General features: G+C 36.4%; 1 protein-coding gene across 1 annotated transcript in view; it reads right to left on the bottom strand.

Annotated features, from left to right (window-relative positions):
* The window catches only part of SIGLEC1 (sialic acid binding Ig like lectin 1), a 220,220-nt gene that overhangs the window by 83,486 nt on the left and 117,059 nt on the right, over positions 1-19,675 (bottom strand). The window contains exons 9-13 of the mRNA XM_053704329.1: positions 10,208-10,504; positions 8,381-8,632; positions 6,251-6,550; positions 4,159-4,416; positions 3,744-4,043 (exon numbers count right to left, since the gene is read on the bottom strand). Of these exons, the coding sequence (XP_053560304.1) occupies positions 3,744-4,043; positions 4,159-4,416; positions 6,251-6,550; positions 8,381-8,632; positions 10,208-10,504 (1,407 nt within the window). The remainder of the gene's footprint in view (positions 1-3,743; positions 4,044-4,158; positions 4,417-6,250; positions 6,551-8,380; positions 8,633-10,207; positions 10,505-19,675) is intronic.

Here is a 19,675-nt window from a genome sequence, read left to right as displayed (position 1 = left end):
GAAACTTGGTGATAATTATTACAATGGTAATAGCACTAAGGTTATTCCCCGTCTCCCTCTAGTCATGGGTTACCTACAGTGAAACTTAAGTTCCAAGATGGTGGCACCCATAATTAGAGGGAGGTGCATGCTTCTGAGCTAGCAACAATTGTCAATACTAATACTGCACTTTCTACTTGAGCTATCAATTAACCTCTGCCCCCACATAAATGATCTTAAGGAGCCATTTTAATAATCAAATAAATGTATGTTCTGTTTCATTAGAACATAATTTGTAGCAATATTAACTCAATATAACCTCTTGTGGGGTTAAAGAAAATTAAACCTTCAATATTTATTTCATGATTCAGCTAGAGTTTAAAATTTCTTTACATTTTCCATTTTCTTTTATTTTCAAATTTACTTTGTTCTCTTGGCATTCTTTAAGCAGGTAGGCCGGCTCAGGAGTGTGCAGCAGTTTTGACAAAAAATGCTTTTAACAATGTTATACATTTGTACTAGAAAGTAGTAACAAAGAATAACATGAGTACAAAGCAAATTTGATAATCAAAGAAAACTGGAAACTTTTTTTTTTAAACTTCTTTGTTCTTCCTAAATCATGAACAAAAGATTTTGGTTTCATGTCCCTTTAAACAAATAGATGAAGTCCTATTGGGAGGTGCAAGTTTTGAATGCTTTGTCCTGCTCACTAGTGGCCCCCATGCAGGACTTTACCTAGGGTTTTAATCCCTTTAAGTTTTACATGATTATATAGATACAGTGATGCTAACAAATAAGAAAATGCAATTTTTGCATTAGAATGTCTCTTTAATATCACTGCTAAACCATGCAACTGTATATTGACATCATAGCTTTTATTTGATAATCAAACCTTTTTTTTAAATTCCAATAAAGGCGCATATTGCAAATGGAGCGTTACTGATATCTCAGGGTGCGCTATCAATATCTCGGGTCTGTGCTTAAAATAGCACACAATCTGGTATTACAAGTCAGTGGTAAAATTGAATCACCAGAGGATGTCTACAATGGCTGATGTCTCTTTAGCGCACCCTATACTTTCAATGGATAGCACAGCCATGCTAAACATCGTTCATATTACAAGTTATGAGTGGCGTGCTAGCACAACACAAAACAACACTAAAAAAATTAGCATGAATTGAGACCGGAAGTAAAGTGTCAGTGCTACAATAAAAGTGTAAAAAAACACAGGGAAAACATAATAAAATAAAGTATTGCATATATATATATATATATATATGAAAAAAAGGGGGAGTAGGTAGTTGCGCCAAAATTAGAGAAGTAGTTGTTTTGCAGTAAAATGCTCTATGAAAAAGTCTAATGTATGCTGCTATTAGTGGTGTCTCAATCCTCCTTGGTGAGACTAAAAGTGGAAAAATGGTGAACAGGGTTTATTCTAATAGCGCTTGCAGAAGATGTTCCTCATAAGCATGTGATGGGGAAAAAACAAGATGAGAAATATCCCAAAGTGAGTGATGAATTGATAAGATAAAAATGAATGATAATAAATGCTCACCTGTTGGATCACAGGGACCAGCAATCAGCGACGAGTGAATACTAGTGGTGTGTGTAGACACCAAACAGGAACACCACATATGATGAAGAGAGGAGTTGGCAGGAGTATATACACCAAGTGTATAGGAGAGTATATATAGATTAATATAAATAATCTGGACCGAGAGGCAACCACTAGGCAACAGTGGGACAACAGAGAATATATGTGGGACTCTCCTATACTTACCACACTGTATATGTGGACAGAGGGTAAAAGTGAAGGAAATTCCTGTTTGATATAAGCTGATATCCAGGACAAGATAGAAAAAATATATGCATATATAGAACAATTGGATTCATGAAAAAAGGAAAATATTATTAATATTAAAAACAATTTTTATTGGTACTGAAAATTAAAAGGAAAAATAATATAAAAAATGGTATAAAAAAGGTGGGAGAGGTAAAAGGGGGTGTGTGGTATATGATACAAGAAGCTGTATAATGTATACAAAAAAGTTAAAACAAGTACAAAAATATATAACAAGTAAAATGAAAAGTAAGTGGCCAGGCAGCACGGCAAAAGTATGGAGCGTGCGGGTGGCTGCAAACTTACTGTTGAGTGCTGTGCGGTTTTAACGCGGGTATGATCCAAGGTTTCAAAAAGCTAGTAGAACAGCTGAGAGATAGGTAGCCTTGGAAACCTTGGATCATACCCGCGTTAAAACCGCACAGCACTCAACAGTAAGTTTGCAGCCACCCGCACGCTCCATACTTTTGCCGTGCTGCCTGGCCACTTACTTTTCATTTTACTTGTTATATATTTTTGTACTTGTTTTAACTTTTTTGTATACATTATACAGCTTCTTGTATCATATACCACACACCCCCTTTTACCTCTCCCACCTTTTTTATACCATTTTTTATATTATTTTTCCTTTTAAATTTCAGTACCAATAAAAATTGTTTTTAATATTAATAATATTTTCCTTTTTTTCATGAATCCAATTGTTCTATATATGCATATATTTTTTCTATCTTGTCCTGGATATCAGCTTATATCAAACAGGAATTTCCTTCACTTTTACCCTCTGTCCACATATACAGTGTGGTAAGTATAGGAGAGTCCCACATATATTCTCTGTTGTCCCACTGTTGCCTAGTGGTTGCCTCTCGGTCCAGATTATTTATATTAATCTATATATACTCTCCTATACACTTGGTGTATATACTCCTGCCAACTCCTCTCTTCATCATATGTGGTGTTCCTGTTTGGTGTCTACACACACCACTAGTATTCACTCGTCGCTGATTGCTGGTCCCTGTGATCCAACAGGTGAGCATTTATTATCATTCATTTTTATCTTATCAATTCATCACTCACTTTGGGATATTTCTCATCTTGTTTTTTCCCCATCACATGCTTATGAGGAACATCTTCTGCAAGCGCTATTAGAACAAACCCTGTTCACTATATATATATATATATACTGTATATAGATATATACAGTATATATACACACACATACATATTAAATGTAAAATATATTTATTTTTTAAATAAATATAAAATAAAATGCATAAAAGTGTTTTTTAGGTATATGGTATATGTCAAGATTTATATACCGTATATATACCATATATATCCCACACACAGACAGATATATATATCTGTGTGTGTGTGTAAGCGTGTATGTATATGTGTATAAATGTATATGCACAGATACATACATACACAAACATATGCACACATACAAAAAATGTAAAATATGCATAGATAAATATATGCTTTAGAGCCCTTCCCAGTCAAACACCCTGTCATATACAAGACTACTTTAAAAAAAATTAGCCCTTATTTTTTTGCTTTTAAAATAAAAATACTTTAAATTTTATTTTTTCACTCAGAAGAAAATGTTATTTTTATACAGGGTTTTGTAGCACACAGCATAAAAGTCTATGGGGAGAGGGATTTTGCGCGGCTGCTCTATCTGATGAATTTGAGCGCAAAAATAGGAGCGCTATTCATTTAACTTGTGTTTAATAGTGCTAATATTTTTGCGCTCCACTTGTAATTTAGCCCAAAGTCAAAGTGACAAACTGATTAATTACCCTTCAGAAGGAAACATTGTCAGACTCAGTGGATCTTTTGGGTTCCTTCAAAATCTATTGTTTCTTTGTTTCTAACTAACATACCATGTAGTTTAGTAATGGAAACGACAGAGTTTGTAACTTACTTTCTGCAGTGAAGTTTATACTGGAGTTGGAGCTACCAATGGAGTTTTTAGCCTCACATAAATAAGTCCCCTCATCTTCCAGCAGGACATCTCTGATCTGAAGTGTCAGTGCGTTCTGAGAAATGGATACTGTCATCCTCTTTTTGGGTGGCACCAGAGAGTCACTGGAAACAACCAATGTCTCCTTCCTGTACAGAGCCAACCAAGATGGTGGATCACTGTCAACACTGCACTGAATTATTCCAATTTGTCCACCCTGCATCTCCCAAAATGAAGACATGATTGGTTCACGTGGAGCATCTGGAAGATGTAAAAAGGATAATTACATATGATTTATTTCTAAGATGTCAGTGATCATATTTTTTTTTTGTTTTGATGGAATAAATATCTAATTGATATAAAAATCCTCACTTACAAGACACATGGAGGGACACAGATGGGGAGATGCTGCTATCCTGAGTGCTCTGTGCTCTGCAGTAATAATAACCAGCATCACTGCTTTTTATTTTTTCAAATACCACAATTTGATCCTTGTTGTTTGGCAGCAGCCGGCTGTTCTTGTACCAAAAGTAGTTTGCCTCAGCCAACAGAGTTTTCTTGGCCATGTCACATGTAAGGGTCACCTTATCCCCTTCCAACGCTTCTGATGATGGGTTCACCAAAACCCTAGCAGCTAAAATCAAGAGAAATGAATCATAAAATGAAAAATACAGTAACAAGTAACAATGCTTGATAATTTAACTTTATGGGATACTTTTATAAATATTACATATTTGACTTTCCAATGGCTGTATCAATAAAGCTACACTTGTAATGTAAGCCTTAGGCCTCTATTTTACAAAGTCTGGTGGACCTGATCCGACAGTGCGGATCAGGTCCGCCAGACCTCCCTGAATACGGAGAGCTATATGGAGAGCATCTTGTGAGCTGCTGGTGTAATGCCGCCCCCTGCAGAATCGCGGCCAATCGGCCCGCCAGCAGGGGAGTGTCAATCGGGTTGAATTGCGGCGATGTCTGTCCACCTGCTCAGAGCAGGCAGACAGGTTATGGAGTCTTTAGACCGCTGCTTCATAACTGGTGTTTCTGGCGAGCCTCGCCAGAAACACAGGGCCTCAAGCACTATCCGGAGCTTGATAGATAGGCCCCACAGTGTTTTAAGGGATACTTTTATAACTTTACATTAGATTTATGTTGAAAATGAAAAAAAAATGCCATCATTGCAACAAGTACCCCAATCCGAATAGTCTCCAAAAGGGTAAGTCTTTAAAATAAGCAAAGTTGAAAACATATAATTAATAATGCTAAATAGAATATATGAGATATATTAGCCATACTTCTTAAAAGCTAGAAATATTGAAGGCAATTAATTAGGCACAGCATTGTAATGTGGCAAACTTCCTCAAAAGAATATTCTTTGGAGAAAGTTTACTCGGTATGTAAACAAAGCGTGTAGAGATATGGGGTAGATTTACCAATGTCTGTCCGACATGAAATGCTGTAGCGTAACATATCCGACAGACATCGCTGAATGCCGACAGCATGCGCTATCAGCAATTAACATTGCACAATTAGTTCTTGTGAACTGCTTGTGCAATCCCATCCCCTGCAGATTCGCGGCCAATTACCCCCAATTGTCAATCAATTGTTAAATCTACCCCTTAGCCCTCTGTTGGCAGTAACCTATGACAACCTTGGCTGGACTGTAGGGAGACGGAAACCTCTAATAGAAACAGCAGACGTCCTTAAGGAGTGGAAGAATTCTGAGCACACAGTGTTTCATCAGCTGATCCAGAGGTGTTTTAATGCCTGTTTGTCAGTCTAGTGAGTAGCTACTTTTTATTTTCTTAATAAATGTCTTTTTGTAGTAACATTGTACGACTCTTAGCTGGAACTGTCTACTTGTTTGAAAGCAGCTGTCCAGCCTTTACCCAAAGAAATCAGTTTGGACTATTATGTGCGTTATGATTTCAACTTCTCATAAGCATTAAATTTCTTATTTTTGGCCCAAATAAAAGATTTACCACAATTAATCCTAACCATGACCTGCAAAAAAAAAACCTTACCGCATTGTTCCAATGCCCTCAACATATCCTTATGAGATCTTTCCCCTGCAAATAAAGTTACCATGCTTTCCTGATTCCCCACCACTATCGCCATAATTGGCACTTATACAAATGTAAAATGTTTTCCAATTTCTATTATCATATTTGCTTTGTTCTCTTGGTATTTTTTGTGGGAAATCATACCTAGGTAGGCTCAGAAGAAGCAATGCACTACTGGGAGCTAGCGGAACACAACGGATGAGCCAATAACAAGAGGCATTTGTGTGTAGCCACTAATCAGCAGCAATCTCCCAGTAGTTCTCTAGTAGGATACATAGAGGATAAAGCAAATAATAAATAGAAGTAAATTGGAAATAGCTTTTAAAATGTATTGTCCCTTTGATTTGCTAATACTACACCAAGAAATAGAGAAAGGTGTCTGGTCTGCAAACCATATAAACTTACTCTGCACTTTGAAATATATGGACTCTGACTCCGAACCGATGGTATTTCTTGACTGACAGGAATATTCCCCTTCATCATCGAAGGTCACATCACTAATTTGGAGCCTTAATGAATTAAGAGAGTAGAATACACGATACCGTGAATTAGAGAGACCCTGATTTTCTCTGGAAACCAAAAGCTCTTTTGCTCTGTAGAGAGACAGCTCGGCTGGTGGATAACTGTCTACTGTGCATTGGAAGATGGCTGTTGTCCCCTCCACTGTGTCCAAAAATGTTTTCAGATAAGTATGTCTTGGTGAATCTGTATAACAAAATATCATAAATTATCTGTATTTATCAATATAATTCTGTAACTGGCTTCTTAACTTACAACATCCATTGGTAATTGTATGTGTATGTTAAATAAAGATGTTATATCATTAAGTTACAAGGACATTCAACGCATAATTTTATACTGGTAGAAATTTATTTTGCAAGAAATGTATAGTATAATAAATAGTACAGCATGTTTTCATTTATAAAGTAAAATATAATAATAATAAATATAAATTTTATCAATTATATGGGTATATTATTGTTTCTTAAAGGCAATAATAGTCAAAAAAGTACATGCTCTAATTCCTTAGAGCTATGACTATCGACCCTGTACTACTGTGTGTTTTGCCCCTGCAAAGCGGTTATACACACAGTAGAAGTACCGCTCAGCTCCCTTGGAGCACTGTTGGTCCCCAGCCAAACCTACTGCGCTAGTTGCTAGTTGGTTTAAGCAGTGCTCTGCGGGTCCCAAGCCCCCCTCCCCTTTGCAAGGGTTAAACAAACAGTAGTGCAGAAACAATAGTCATTCAATTACATGCACTAACGAATTAGAGGATGTTATTTTTCTACTATTTTGGCCCTTTAAGCAAGCTGCCATTGTAAAGAGCTGCAGGATAATGTCATTTATGTCTTAAAAAGCATCAATTTGAGTAACAGATCTTATGCAGTGCTGTCATGTCTGACTTTTCTTTGAATGAAGATAAGATGATGCACCGATAGTTAAGAAAATTACAGCATTAAAGGGGTATAAAGCAGCAACACATGTTTTACTGCATTTGATCATTTTCTTATTGAACTATTTGGTGTTTATACCTATGTTAACCCCTAACAAGAGTTTAAACATATCATTAAAGTCAGTTCCTGACTGACAATGCACTGCTGGTCTGGAGTGGAACACAGGTCCTGAGCCAATCATGAAAGGCATATGTGTATAGCTACCAATCACCAGCTGTGTTCATGAGAATGACTGACTGCATATGGTTGCCTTATATGGCTCCTTAAATATAGGCTTATTTACAAATGGGCATTTTTATGCTACTAAAGCCTTTTTTGTTAAATAGAAAATTTAGAGATTTTAGAATTAATAGAGATAATTAGAGAATTAAAATGATTATTTGTGCATGGTTTAAGCACATACAAATATTTATTGAAGATACTTTGCATTGAGAGCTTGTTTGTTAATATATTTAACCTGTGTCTATGATGAACAAAAAGTCTTCTTATTCATGAGCTGCCATTAGAAAACAGTAAACTGACAAGTCCCTTGATAAATTTAACTTTTAATATTTTAGTCCCATTCTGAAACATAACTCAGACTGAAATGCTATGAAACTACACACTCATTCACGTGTTATTTAGACAGCTTGTTTAATTAATGCTTTGATTTTGTTTGGAGGCAGGGTTTGGGTGATGGAGAGGAAGATTTTGGTAACACAGGGTTATAATTTTGCCATCTGGCACTGAGTTTTGGTGGTCTTTGCGAGGGGTTTGGTAAGTTTGGCACATACTGTAGATCCCAGGAAGCAATATCACCAATTACATATGCTAAGGTTTACACTGTAGCTTTTTTCTCATCTTTATCGAGGCATATACCTGTATCTGAGAAGAAGCTGAACATTCTGTTTGACATTTATCTTTTTAACTGACATATACATTGATATGTAATAAGGTAAACTGAATTACCACCTTTTGGGGAAAGTGAGCATATTTTTAACAGATATTTAAAGAGACATTGGATATTTTAACATCATGATCAGTTTATTGTACATGCAGTGTTATTATCACATTTTCTAAATCAATAAAACACGATACTTACATTCCACATTAAGATAAACTAGGGCAGAGCTCTTGCTATTTTCATTATTGTCTGCTTTGCAGTAATAGGAACCAGAATCCTTACTGGTGACTTGTGGGAAGTTCAGTTCATGCCCGTCAGTGTAGAAGATACCGTCTTTGTACCAGGTGTATTCATACGTGCTCATGTCTGATGCGCTGCTTAGCACACACGTCATATTTACAAGATTTCCTTCCCGGACACCAGAAGGTGAGTTTATAGTAACTCTTGCAGCTGTTTAATGCAAAGAATTATATAATAAATACTAATTCAGGGTATTTATAGGCAATCAGGAAGGCTTACAATTCAGCTATTATTCCTATGTGCCCTATCTTCAATTTCTTCTACCTTGATTTGTAGGGATATAATTTTAGTTTCATGATTTTGTGTAGTCAGTTTATACTTATATAGACCATCTTCTACATCTGAGATTCTGGATTCCATCGCCGTAAGCCTAGCAGTAAATCGTTTGACCCAGGGCTTGCTCAATAAATTGTGCTGCCTGGGTTCAAGAATACAATGACACCCCTCCCCCAGTAGTAGCATTACTGATTACTATATCAATCTACTAGCATGGCTGCTGACATTACTAAGCTTATCTGCATCAACCAATGCTTATGTACAATTGTGCAATAAGTGGGAAGGAATTTAGGGAAGAGATTTAGTTGTCCCACCTTGATTGTCACCCCTGACCGGTTCTGTGTCTTTGTGCATGATGAGCTTATGCTGCAGAACTGGTCTGGATCTGACAGCGCAGCATATGCTAACCAAAGGACTTCAATTGAGAGCGCAGAAGAATAAACCTAACACTTATTGCTCGCACGCTAATGCAACAGCAGTTATTAATATTCACATTATTTCACATTCCACTGTTCTTCATATACAGATTTTTTTTAATAACATATTTTTATATATATATATATCTGTATATACCTACACCAATATAGCTATTCCTATAGCTATATAGTTATAGATATTTATTTTACATTAACATTATAAGGTATGTATAGAAATATATATTTATTAGTAAAATTTACATTTTCTTCTATGTGAAGAACATAGGAATGTAAACTATGCATAACACGCTTCGGGTTTCACGTTTTAGGTCTAACACATTGTTGGGTTAGCTTACATAAAGAATTAGTCATCTTAAAGTGCTTTCTTTAATTATTAAATATAAAACATAAAAAAATATTAATAGCAATAATTCAAAATTATTTTACATAATGTAAATAATATTTATAGTCTATAAATTATTTAGATTTGTTTTACAGTATTTATAAAAACTTTTAATAAGTATTAATAATATTTTATATTTAATAATTCAAGAATGCACTTTAAGATTATTAATTCTTCATGTTTGCTAATCCGACACCTCTTTAGACCTAAAGCGTGAAACTCGAAGCACATTACGCATATTTTATGAGAGAGAGACAGAAAGAAAGAGAGATAGAGAATGAGAGAGAGAGAGAGAATGAGAGAGAAAGAGAGAGAAAGAGAGAGAGAAAGAGAGAGAGAGAGAGAGAGAAAGAGAGAGAGAGAAAGAGACAGAGAGTGATACAACTCATGAGAAAAAGTCATGGCAGAAATGTCTGCATTGTGGCTACAAAGAATGGCGCAACATAAAAGCAAACATATGCGGTGCATGAAAACAATAAGAAACACTACTATAGAGACAAGGAAAAGAATTTGCTAGAAGACCAAAGCTGGCGTGACAAAAACCCTGTAAATAGCACGGGAATTCTAATGGTTTGGAATGAGGGTCAACAGTATAGGACCTTTTTACATTAATATGATGAAATGACTTACTCTTTGCTGTGAAATCCAATGATCCTGTTGCAGAACCATATGTGTTATTGGCTATACATATATACGTCCCTTCATCCTCTATCAGAACATCCAAGATCTCTAGTTTTATGGAATTAACAGAAGGCAAAACATTGTATCTCTCATTATAAATGGTTCGAGAGCTAGAAGCTACCAAGGTGTCTTTTCTGTAGAGGAGCAGTTGTGATGGAGGGTCACTGGCCACATCGCACTGAATGATCCCCACTATCTTTTTTTGCATTGACACAAACGACTTTACTGAGATATCTCTGGGTGAAACTGTAAAGAAAAAATATATAAGTTCTACTTTCCTGCATTAGTGAAATGCATCTTATAATAAGCATCAAAGCGACAGTCAACACCAGAATTGTTGTTGTTTAAAAAGAAAGATAATCCCTTTATTACCCATTCCCCAGTTTTTCATAACCAACACTGTTATAGAAATATACTTTTTACCTCTGTGATTACCTTGTATCTAAGCCTCTGCAAACTGCCCCCTTATTTGAGTTCTTTTGACAGACATTTTAGCCAATCAGTGCTCACTCCAGGGTAACTTTACGTGCATGAGCTCAATGTTATCTATATGAAACACATGAACTAACGCCCTCTAGTGGTCAAAATGCATTCAGATTAGAGGCAGTCTTCAAGGTCTAAGAAATTAGCATATGAACCTCCTAGAATGAGCTTTCAACTAAGAATATGAAGAGAACAAAGCAAAATTGGTGATAAAAGTAAATTGGTAAGTTGTTTAAAATTACATTCCCTATTTAAATCATGAAGTTTTTTTTGGACTTGACTGTCCCTTTAAAGGGAAAGTAAACACCTTTTAACTACAACAATTTTCTGCAGAAGTTCAATAAATTAAAATAATGGGGCAGTTTGAAAATGTTTTGAATGCATTAGTTCCTGGTTTGTTGCAAATGTTTTACAAAAGCAAAACTCCACCCACCACTTGCCTTATTTGGAAGAGCCAATCAGGACTTGCTAATGGAGTACACACAACTGGGAACTTATCTGATAATCTCTGCTAAAGCTAGGGACAGGGATAGGCTTGGCAATCACGTCCTTCCAGTTGTCAGAATTGGAAAACTTACGGCTAGATTACAAGTTTTGCGTTAGAGGCTATGTGGTGCTAACAAGCAGTTTTTTCTCACCGCTCACTTTCCTACAGCGCTGGTATTACAGGTTTTTACAAACCCGTCATTAAAAGACAAAAAGTGAGCGTTGAGCAAAATTACCTGTAAAATAAAACCTAACCTAACTTACAATAACACCTAAAATTACTACATAATTAACTAAATTAACTAAATTAACAACAATTAAAAAAATTTAATTAAATTAGCTAAAGTACAAAAAAAACAAAACACTAAATTACAAAAAATAATAAACAAATTACAAGATATTTAAACTAATTACACCTAATCTAATAGCCCTATCAAAATAAAAAAGCCCCCCCCCCCAATAAAAAAACCCTAGCCTAAACTAAACTACCAATAGCCCTTAAAAGGGCCTTTTGCGGGGCATTGCCCCAAAGTAATTAGCTCTTTTACCTGTAAAAAAAATACAAACAACCCCCCCAACAATAAAACCCACCACCCACACAACCAACCCCCCAAATAAAAACCTAACTAAAAAAGCCTAAGCTCCCCATTGCCCTGAAAAGGGCATTTGGATGGGCATTGCCCTTAAAAGGGCAGTTAGGTCTTTTGCGGCCCAAAGTCCCTAACCTAAAAATAAAACCCACCCAATACACCCTTAAAAAAATCTAACACTAACCACCTGAAGATCGACTTACAGTTCTGAAGACCAGACATCCATCCTCAAGGAAGCGGCAGAATTCTTCATCCAACCGGGCCAAAGTCCTCAACGAAACCGGGAGAAGTCTTCATCCAAGCCGGGCGAAATGGTCCTCCAGACGGGCAGAAGTCTTCATCCAGACGGCATCTTCTATCTTTATCCATCCGACGCGGAGCGGCTCCATCTTCAAGACATCCGACGTGGAGCATCCTCTTCATCCGACGACTACTCGACGAATGATGGTTCCTTTAAGTGACGTCATCCAAGATGGCGTCCCTTATATTCCAATTGGCTGATAGAATTCTATCAGCCAATCGGAATTAAGGTAGAAAAAATCCTATTGGCTGATGCAATCAGCCAATAGGATTGAAGTTCAATCCTATTGGCTGATCCAATCAGCCAATAGGATTGAGCTTGCATTCTATTGGCTGATTGGAACAGCCAATAGAATGCGAGCTCAATCCTATTGGCTGATTGCATCAGCCAATAGGATTTTTTCTACCTTAATTCCGATTGGCTGATAAAATTCTATCAGCCAATCGGAATCTAAGGGACGCCATCTTGGATGACGTCACTTAAAGGAACTGTCATTCGTCGGGTAGTCTTCGGATGAAGAGGATGCTCCACGTCAGATGTCTTGAAGATGGAGCGCCTCCGTGTCGGAAGGATGAAGATAGAAGATGCCGTCTGGATGAAGACTTCTGCCCGTCTGGAGGACCACTTCGCCTGGCTTGGATGAAGACTTCTCCTGGCTTCATTGAGGACTTCGGCCCGGTTGGATGAAAACTTCTGCCGCTTCCTTGAGGATGGATGTCCAGTCTTCAGAACTGTAAGTCGATCTTCAGGGGGTTAGTGTTAGGTTTTTTTAAGGGTGTATTGGGTGGGTTTTATTTTTAGGTTAGGGAATTTGGGCCGCAAAAGAGCTAACTGCCCTTTTAAGGGCAATGCCCATCCAAATGCCCTTTTCAGGGCAATGGGGAGCTTAGGTTTTTTTAGTTAGTATTTTATTTGGAGGGTTGGTTGTGTGGGTGGTGGGTTTTACTGTTGGGGGGTTGTTTGTATTTTTTTTTACAGGTAAAAGAGCTGATTACTTTGGGGCAATGCCCCGCAAAAGGCCCTTTTAAGGGCTATTGGTAGTTTAGTTTAGGCTAGGGTTTTTTTATTTTGGGGGGGCTTTTTTATTTTGATAGGGCTATTAGATTAGGTGCAATTAGTTTAAATATCTTGTAATTTGTTTATTATTTTCTGTAATTTAGTGTGTTGTTTTTTTGTACTTTAGCTAATCTAATTAATTTTTTTTAATTGTTGTTAATTTAGCTAATTTATTTAATTATAGTGTAGTGTCAGGTGTTATTGTAACTTAGGTTAGGTTTTATTTTACAGGTACTTTTGTATTTATTTTAACTAGGTAGTTATTAAATAGTTAATAACTATTTAGTAACTATTGTACCTAGTTAAAATAAATACAAACTTGCCTGTAAAATAAAAAAAACCCTAAGATAGCTACAATGTAACTATTAGTTATATTGTAGCTAGCTTAGGGTTTATTTTATAGGTAAGTATTTAGTTTTAAATAGGAATTAGTTAGGTAATGATAGGAATTTAGATTTATTTTAATTATATTTCAATTAGGGGGTGTTAGGGTTAGGGTTAGAATTAGGTTTAGGGGTTAATACATTTAGTATAGTGGTGGCGACATTGGGGGCGGCAGATTAGGGGTTAATAAATATAGGTAGGTGGCGGCGATGTTAGGGAGGGCAGATTAGGGGTTAATAATATTTAACTAATGTTTGCGAGGCAGGAGTGCGGCGGTTTAGGGGTTAATATGTTTATTATAGTAGCGGCGACATTGGGGGCGGCAGATTAGGGGTTAATAAGTGTAGGTAGGTGGCGGCGACATTGAGGGTGGAAGATTAGGGGTTAATAAATATAATGTAGGTGTCGGCGATGTTGGGGGCAGCAGATTAGGGGTTCATAAATATAATGTAGGCGGCAGCGGTGTCCGGAGCGGCAGATTGGGGGTTAAAAATTTTATTTTAGTGTTTGCGATGCGGGAGGGCCTCGGTTTAGGGGTTAATAGGTAGTTTATGGGTGTTAGTGTACTTTTTAGCACTTTAGTTATGAGTTTTATGTTACGGCGTTGTAGTGTAAAACTCTTGACAGGGTAGGGTGTACCGCTCACTTTTTGGCCTCCCAGGACAGACTCGTAATACCGGCGCTATGGAAGTCCCATAGAAAAAAGACTTTACAAAGTTTAAGTAAGTCGTTTTGCGGTAAGGCCAAAGAAGTGTGCGTTGACCCTAAACCTGCAAGACTCTGCTTTTTCTTACCTTAACGCACAACTTGTAATCTAGCCGTTAATTTTTAGAATGAAATTACAGGAAAAGGAGGAAAAAAATAAATTAAAAATATTTTGCAAAATTGTTTTACTACACATAATTAAACAGTTTATATTAAAATCTCAAAAATTATTTATTGTGCCTTTATTACATTGTCTATAGACCACATCAGATATGATTATTATATATCTGTTTATTGTATTATTATTGACATACAATCAAAATAAGCAAATAAGGGAAAGGCTTATCATACATATTACATTATTATAACATAACACCTGCTTAGTGCTAGTGCACAGTACATTGTTGTACATAACAAAAAAACACTAAAATAAATATTCTACTCTCTTATATATGTCTTGTTGTCTTCTTATTTCCACTCAAAAATATAATATCTGTCATTAACACAATCATCAGGCACAGGGTCGGCTCCGGGGGGGCATTGGGGGGCAATACCCACCCAAATGGTATGCTGTGCCCCCAGGGGAAAAAAAAAAGTGATTTAAATTTTTATTTTTTACATTTTAAAAGTGACGGGTCCCCCAGGGTCCCAAATGTTGCATAAACCATTTGCGGCCACTGGCCCCTGGAGATCCGACACTTAGGAGGGCCCAGCTAATCTCTTTACTCTCCTCTATTTACAACCAGATAACAAATAAAGTTGCATTTCCCTGCTGGTGCTCTCACAGTTAACCTAGGGCTTGCAATGCCCCTCCTCCTGCTAGCCCACTTACTACGGAGCTGAAGTGAGATGATGACATCATAAGATCTCTGCAGGAAGTGCTGGGAGAAGCTAACAGTCAGTGAGAGGGAAGGCAGAAGTAATTTTGTGAAAACACAGCCGTATAACCAATGTGTGTGTGAGAGTAGTATCCCTTCCCTATTGTGCTTTATATCCTGGCAGCCACAGATAAAGAAGCAAATTGGGAATTCCTTGGTTTCCCCACTGCAGGTCACACAAAACAACTGTGCATTGTGCCTGCTTTATCTGCAGTGATCAGTGTAAAATGTGTGTCAGATTATAGGTGCTCACATACACACACTTCAAATGTAGCTGTGGGACAATGAGTGAAATATCCTTATGTTTATTATTTACATGTTTCAAAACATCTCCTATTTGTCCCCAAGGTTGTTTTATTATATATATATATATATATATATATATATATATATATATATACACACGCACACATACATACATACTGACACAATACACACACTGTGTGTATATATATATATATATATATATATATATTGTTTGTGTGTATATATATATATATATACTGTATATATATGTGTATAATATATACTGTGTGTATGTGTATATATATATATATATATATATATATATATATATATATATATATATATATATATATATATATATAAATACTCCTCCTGTAAGTAAATCCATCCTCCTGGGTCGACAGCCTGGGTGCTAGCATGAAAAGGTATATCTCAGTAAATGAAAGCACTCTCAGGACTTCTCAATAGTGGGTTAAAAAAAACAGTGTTTATTAACGTTTCGGGGCTCACACAGACCCCTTCATCAGATGAAGGGGTCTGTGTGAACCCCGAAACGTTAATAAACACTGTTTTTTTTAGCCACTATTGAGAAGTCCTGAGAGTGCTTTCATTTACTGAGATATACCTTTTGTGCGTGTGTGTGTGTATATATATATATGTGTGTATATGTATGTGTATATATATATATATATATATATATAATTTGTGCGTATATACATACTGTATATACTGTGTGTGTGCTGGTAAATATCATTAATAATATCTGTACAAGTAATGTACTGCTTGGCACTCAAACCTATTGTCACATAAAAGCTTATTTGATCATTAGAAGGGTCATTGGTAGAGCTACACATGCAATCAGTGTCCACTGGCTGTGTCATATGTGGGAGACATTCCTGAGATATGACAAATGTAACCCCTGCACTGCCATAAATCTGGTAAATGTAACTGCTGCGGCACTACCATACATCTTATAAATGTAACCCCTATACTCCTTGAGATATGACACATGTAACCGCTGCACCTCCAGAAATATAAACAAATCTAACTCCTGCACAGCCAAAGATCTGATAAATGTAACCCCTGGACTGCCACATTAGGTCTGCTCTTATTTTCACTCTCATACATGCTTTTTAAATGCGTGCCCCCTCGTGAAAAAAAAAATGCCCCCCCATTTAATTCGTTCTGGAGCCGACCCTGATCAGGCAGCAGAAAAAAACAACAAAAAAAACACCTGACCCTCTACCTCCCAGCCCTGCCCCCTCCACCCCTCGGCCTATCCCATCCAGAAACTCGGGAAGATACCAGTTAAAATAGCCATACAGAAGTAATCTGATTTGTGAGAGGTTGCCACTAGAGTGCTTTCTGGTAGTGTTAGGATTACCCTCCTCCATTTAGCGTAAAAAAACTGTACCCTCTTCTCAGAGATGGATCATGTTGTTCTATATTTATTTGGATTAGAATTCTATTTGGGAATTATTTTATACTTAAATTACCACTGACTTTCCATGTTCTAAGGATAATGTTCCAGCCCAATAAAATCCCAGTGTTTATTAAATCATTATTAATCTTATTCATCCTATCTGGGTATAAAAATATAATGTCTCTGGCATTTAACACTATTGTGTCTAAAAATGTATTCAGCCAAAAATTTACTTTTTCCAGAAGTCTCTGATTTTAGGGCACGACCAAACACAATGCATTATATCTGCCTTCAGGAAAGAGCATCTGTAACATCCTATATTTTGTAATGGGGACCATTTTGACACTTCCGCTGTGCTGGGATTATATAAGTTTTTTTTAGGAGTCGCATGTGAGATTCTGTCCAAGCTTGTGTTTTAGGGGCCAATTTACTATGCCCCGAATGGGGCTAACTCACCCTGTTTCTACGCAAGCATTCAGGCTCACCAGAAACAGGAGTTAAGAAGCAGCGGTCTTAAGACTGCTGCTCCTTAACTGGATCCGCCGCCTCTGAGCGGCATACAACAATCAACCCGATCAAATACGATTGGGTTGATTGACACCCCCTGCTAGCGGATGATTGGCTGCAAATCTGTAGGGGGCATCATTGCATAAGCAGTTCATTAGAACTGCTTGTACAATGCTTCATGCCAACAGCGTATACTGTCTGCATTCAGCGATGTCTTCATGTATAAGAGGGCTAAGACTCAGTTTTAGTCTGTTAGCCAGTATGGATATTAATACTTTATAATCACTATTCAGCAGAGATGTTGGTCTGTATGATGTAGCTAATTCAGGATCTTTTTTTTTTTTATTATTTATTTTCATTCAGTTACCTTGAAATGTTTAATTACAGAAAGGGAGGGGAAAACAAGTAACAGATAGAAAAAACAATAATCAAAAACAATAATGTGCTCCAAACAAATTTCCTTCCAACCATCCATTTCTGGAGGTTGTTACATAATAAGCAAACTTAAATAATCACAATACACATTCCATATCAGGCTAATAACCTTGTAATTCATGTACATGTTGTAAATCAAGTAATTGGCCTTATATAGTCCGCATAAACATTACCTATCACAAACTTAATCGTTGTATAGTCCCAATATATATTTCAAATCATGCATCATACAATTGGCTTTATAATTGAGTAAGGACTGATGACGGGATTTACTCAGTAATTGCCAAGAAGAAGGAGGAGGGGGGGCGGGAAACAAAATCCCACACGGCTTGCTGCATCAAACTATTTAGACCATGATGCTGGAAATTTATCATTAAGAATGTTTAGTTGGAGGTAAACAGAATGGGAAAAGGGATAAATCAATTGTCTTTGTACTCCCATTGGCATTATTTGAATGACCCTAAACCATTTGGCAAAGAAAAGTTCTATCTGCTTCTAATCAAAACTTGGCAAGTTGTATTGTTCTATTGTCACCTGTGTCTCTATTCGTTTGACAAACTCTGCAATATTAGGGGCAAATCTGGACTTCGATTTTTCTTGAATCATGATACGTCCTATTATAATTACAGTGTTAATTAGAGGGATATTGTTAAGCTTTTTGTCTATTTTAACAAGAAAGCAAATATATTGGGGTTTTAACAGAAGCTGAGGGTCTAGGAACTTATTAAGCCAAAAGATAATTTTCAACCAGAACTGTTGTATCTTCGGACACCACCAGAAACAATATAAAAGTTCTGCCTGATCGAAACTACATCTGGAACATGAATTCCAGTTTAAATACCATCTTGCTATTTTTAGTGGAGTAATATATATCATGTTGATTAGTTTAAATTGTGATTCTGTATATGCATTAGAGGTCTTTGTTTTCTTGCTCTGTAAAAAACTTAATTGAATATCATCCAAAGTTACCTCTGGAAAAAAACGTATTCCATTTTTTTTTAGCAGGAAGTTCATTTGTTGCTGTCTTATATGACATATTAGGGTAGCGTAAAACTTAGAAATGGAAAAGTTCCCTTTCTTATAAACTTTGATAGTTTCTGCTAAGTTTCTGAGGGACTAATCTGTTCCATATTTTGTTCTAATCATTTGCACATAATGAGGGAACTGGATATACGCCAAAATATCTGATCTCGAAATTCCATATTCTGCTACTATCTGGTAAAATGGTTTCATATGGCAAGTTAGGGGGTTCGGTCACCTGGGTAATATAAACAAGACCTTGGATATTCCACTAATTGGAAATTGAAGGAGCGTAGTCCAGCTGTGAACTCTGGGTTGCCAGAAATAGGTAAATAAAGCGAAATGAATGGTGTAGAGCCCAGTTCTAAACGCAATTTATGCCACACTCTATTCATATTAGGATTTCTAAAAATCCTCTTCCATTTAACTAACCATGCCTTGATTTCACCCCTAAGAAAAGCTTTGGCTGATTCCCAGAGGATTTCTGGTTTATTATTACATGCCTTATTATGAGCCATAAATTTCCCCTATTTCCCTCTTAGCCAATGCTCAAACTGGATATTATGCAATAGGTATCTTGGAAAAAAAAATGATTACTCTTGTATATTATAGTGTAATGTTAACGAAATACTAGCATGGTCTGTATGTATCATTTATTCCTGTTGTCATATCTAAACTCAATAGTTTCTCACTATATCTATCCTAAAGAAGGTCGTACAGGATTTAGATATGATATCTACACTTATAAAGAAGGACAGTTTTAAGACATTTATATATAAATCATTTATTTTTAACATTGTAAATGTAGTTCTTGCTCATACTCATTCCCATGCCCCTACATTCCAAAATAAATTGGTTTTATACTTTTTGTATGCTGTGTTTTGTTTGGTGTGTATAATTCTG

Source organism: Bombina bombina, chromosome 2, assembly GCF_027579735.1.
Source record: "Bombina bombina isolate aBomBom1 chromosome 2, aBomBom1.pri, whole genome shotgun sequence".
In the NCBI taxonomy this organism is placed as follows: domain Eukaryota; kingdom Metazoa; phylum Chordata; class Amphibia; order Anura; family Bombinatoridae; genus Bombina; species Bombina bombina.
This window is presented reverse-complemented; position numbering and strand designations above follow the sequence as displayed.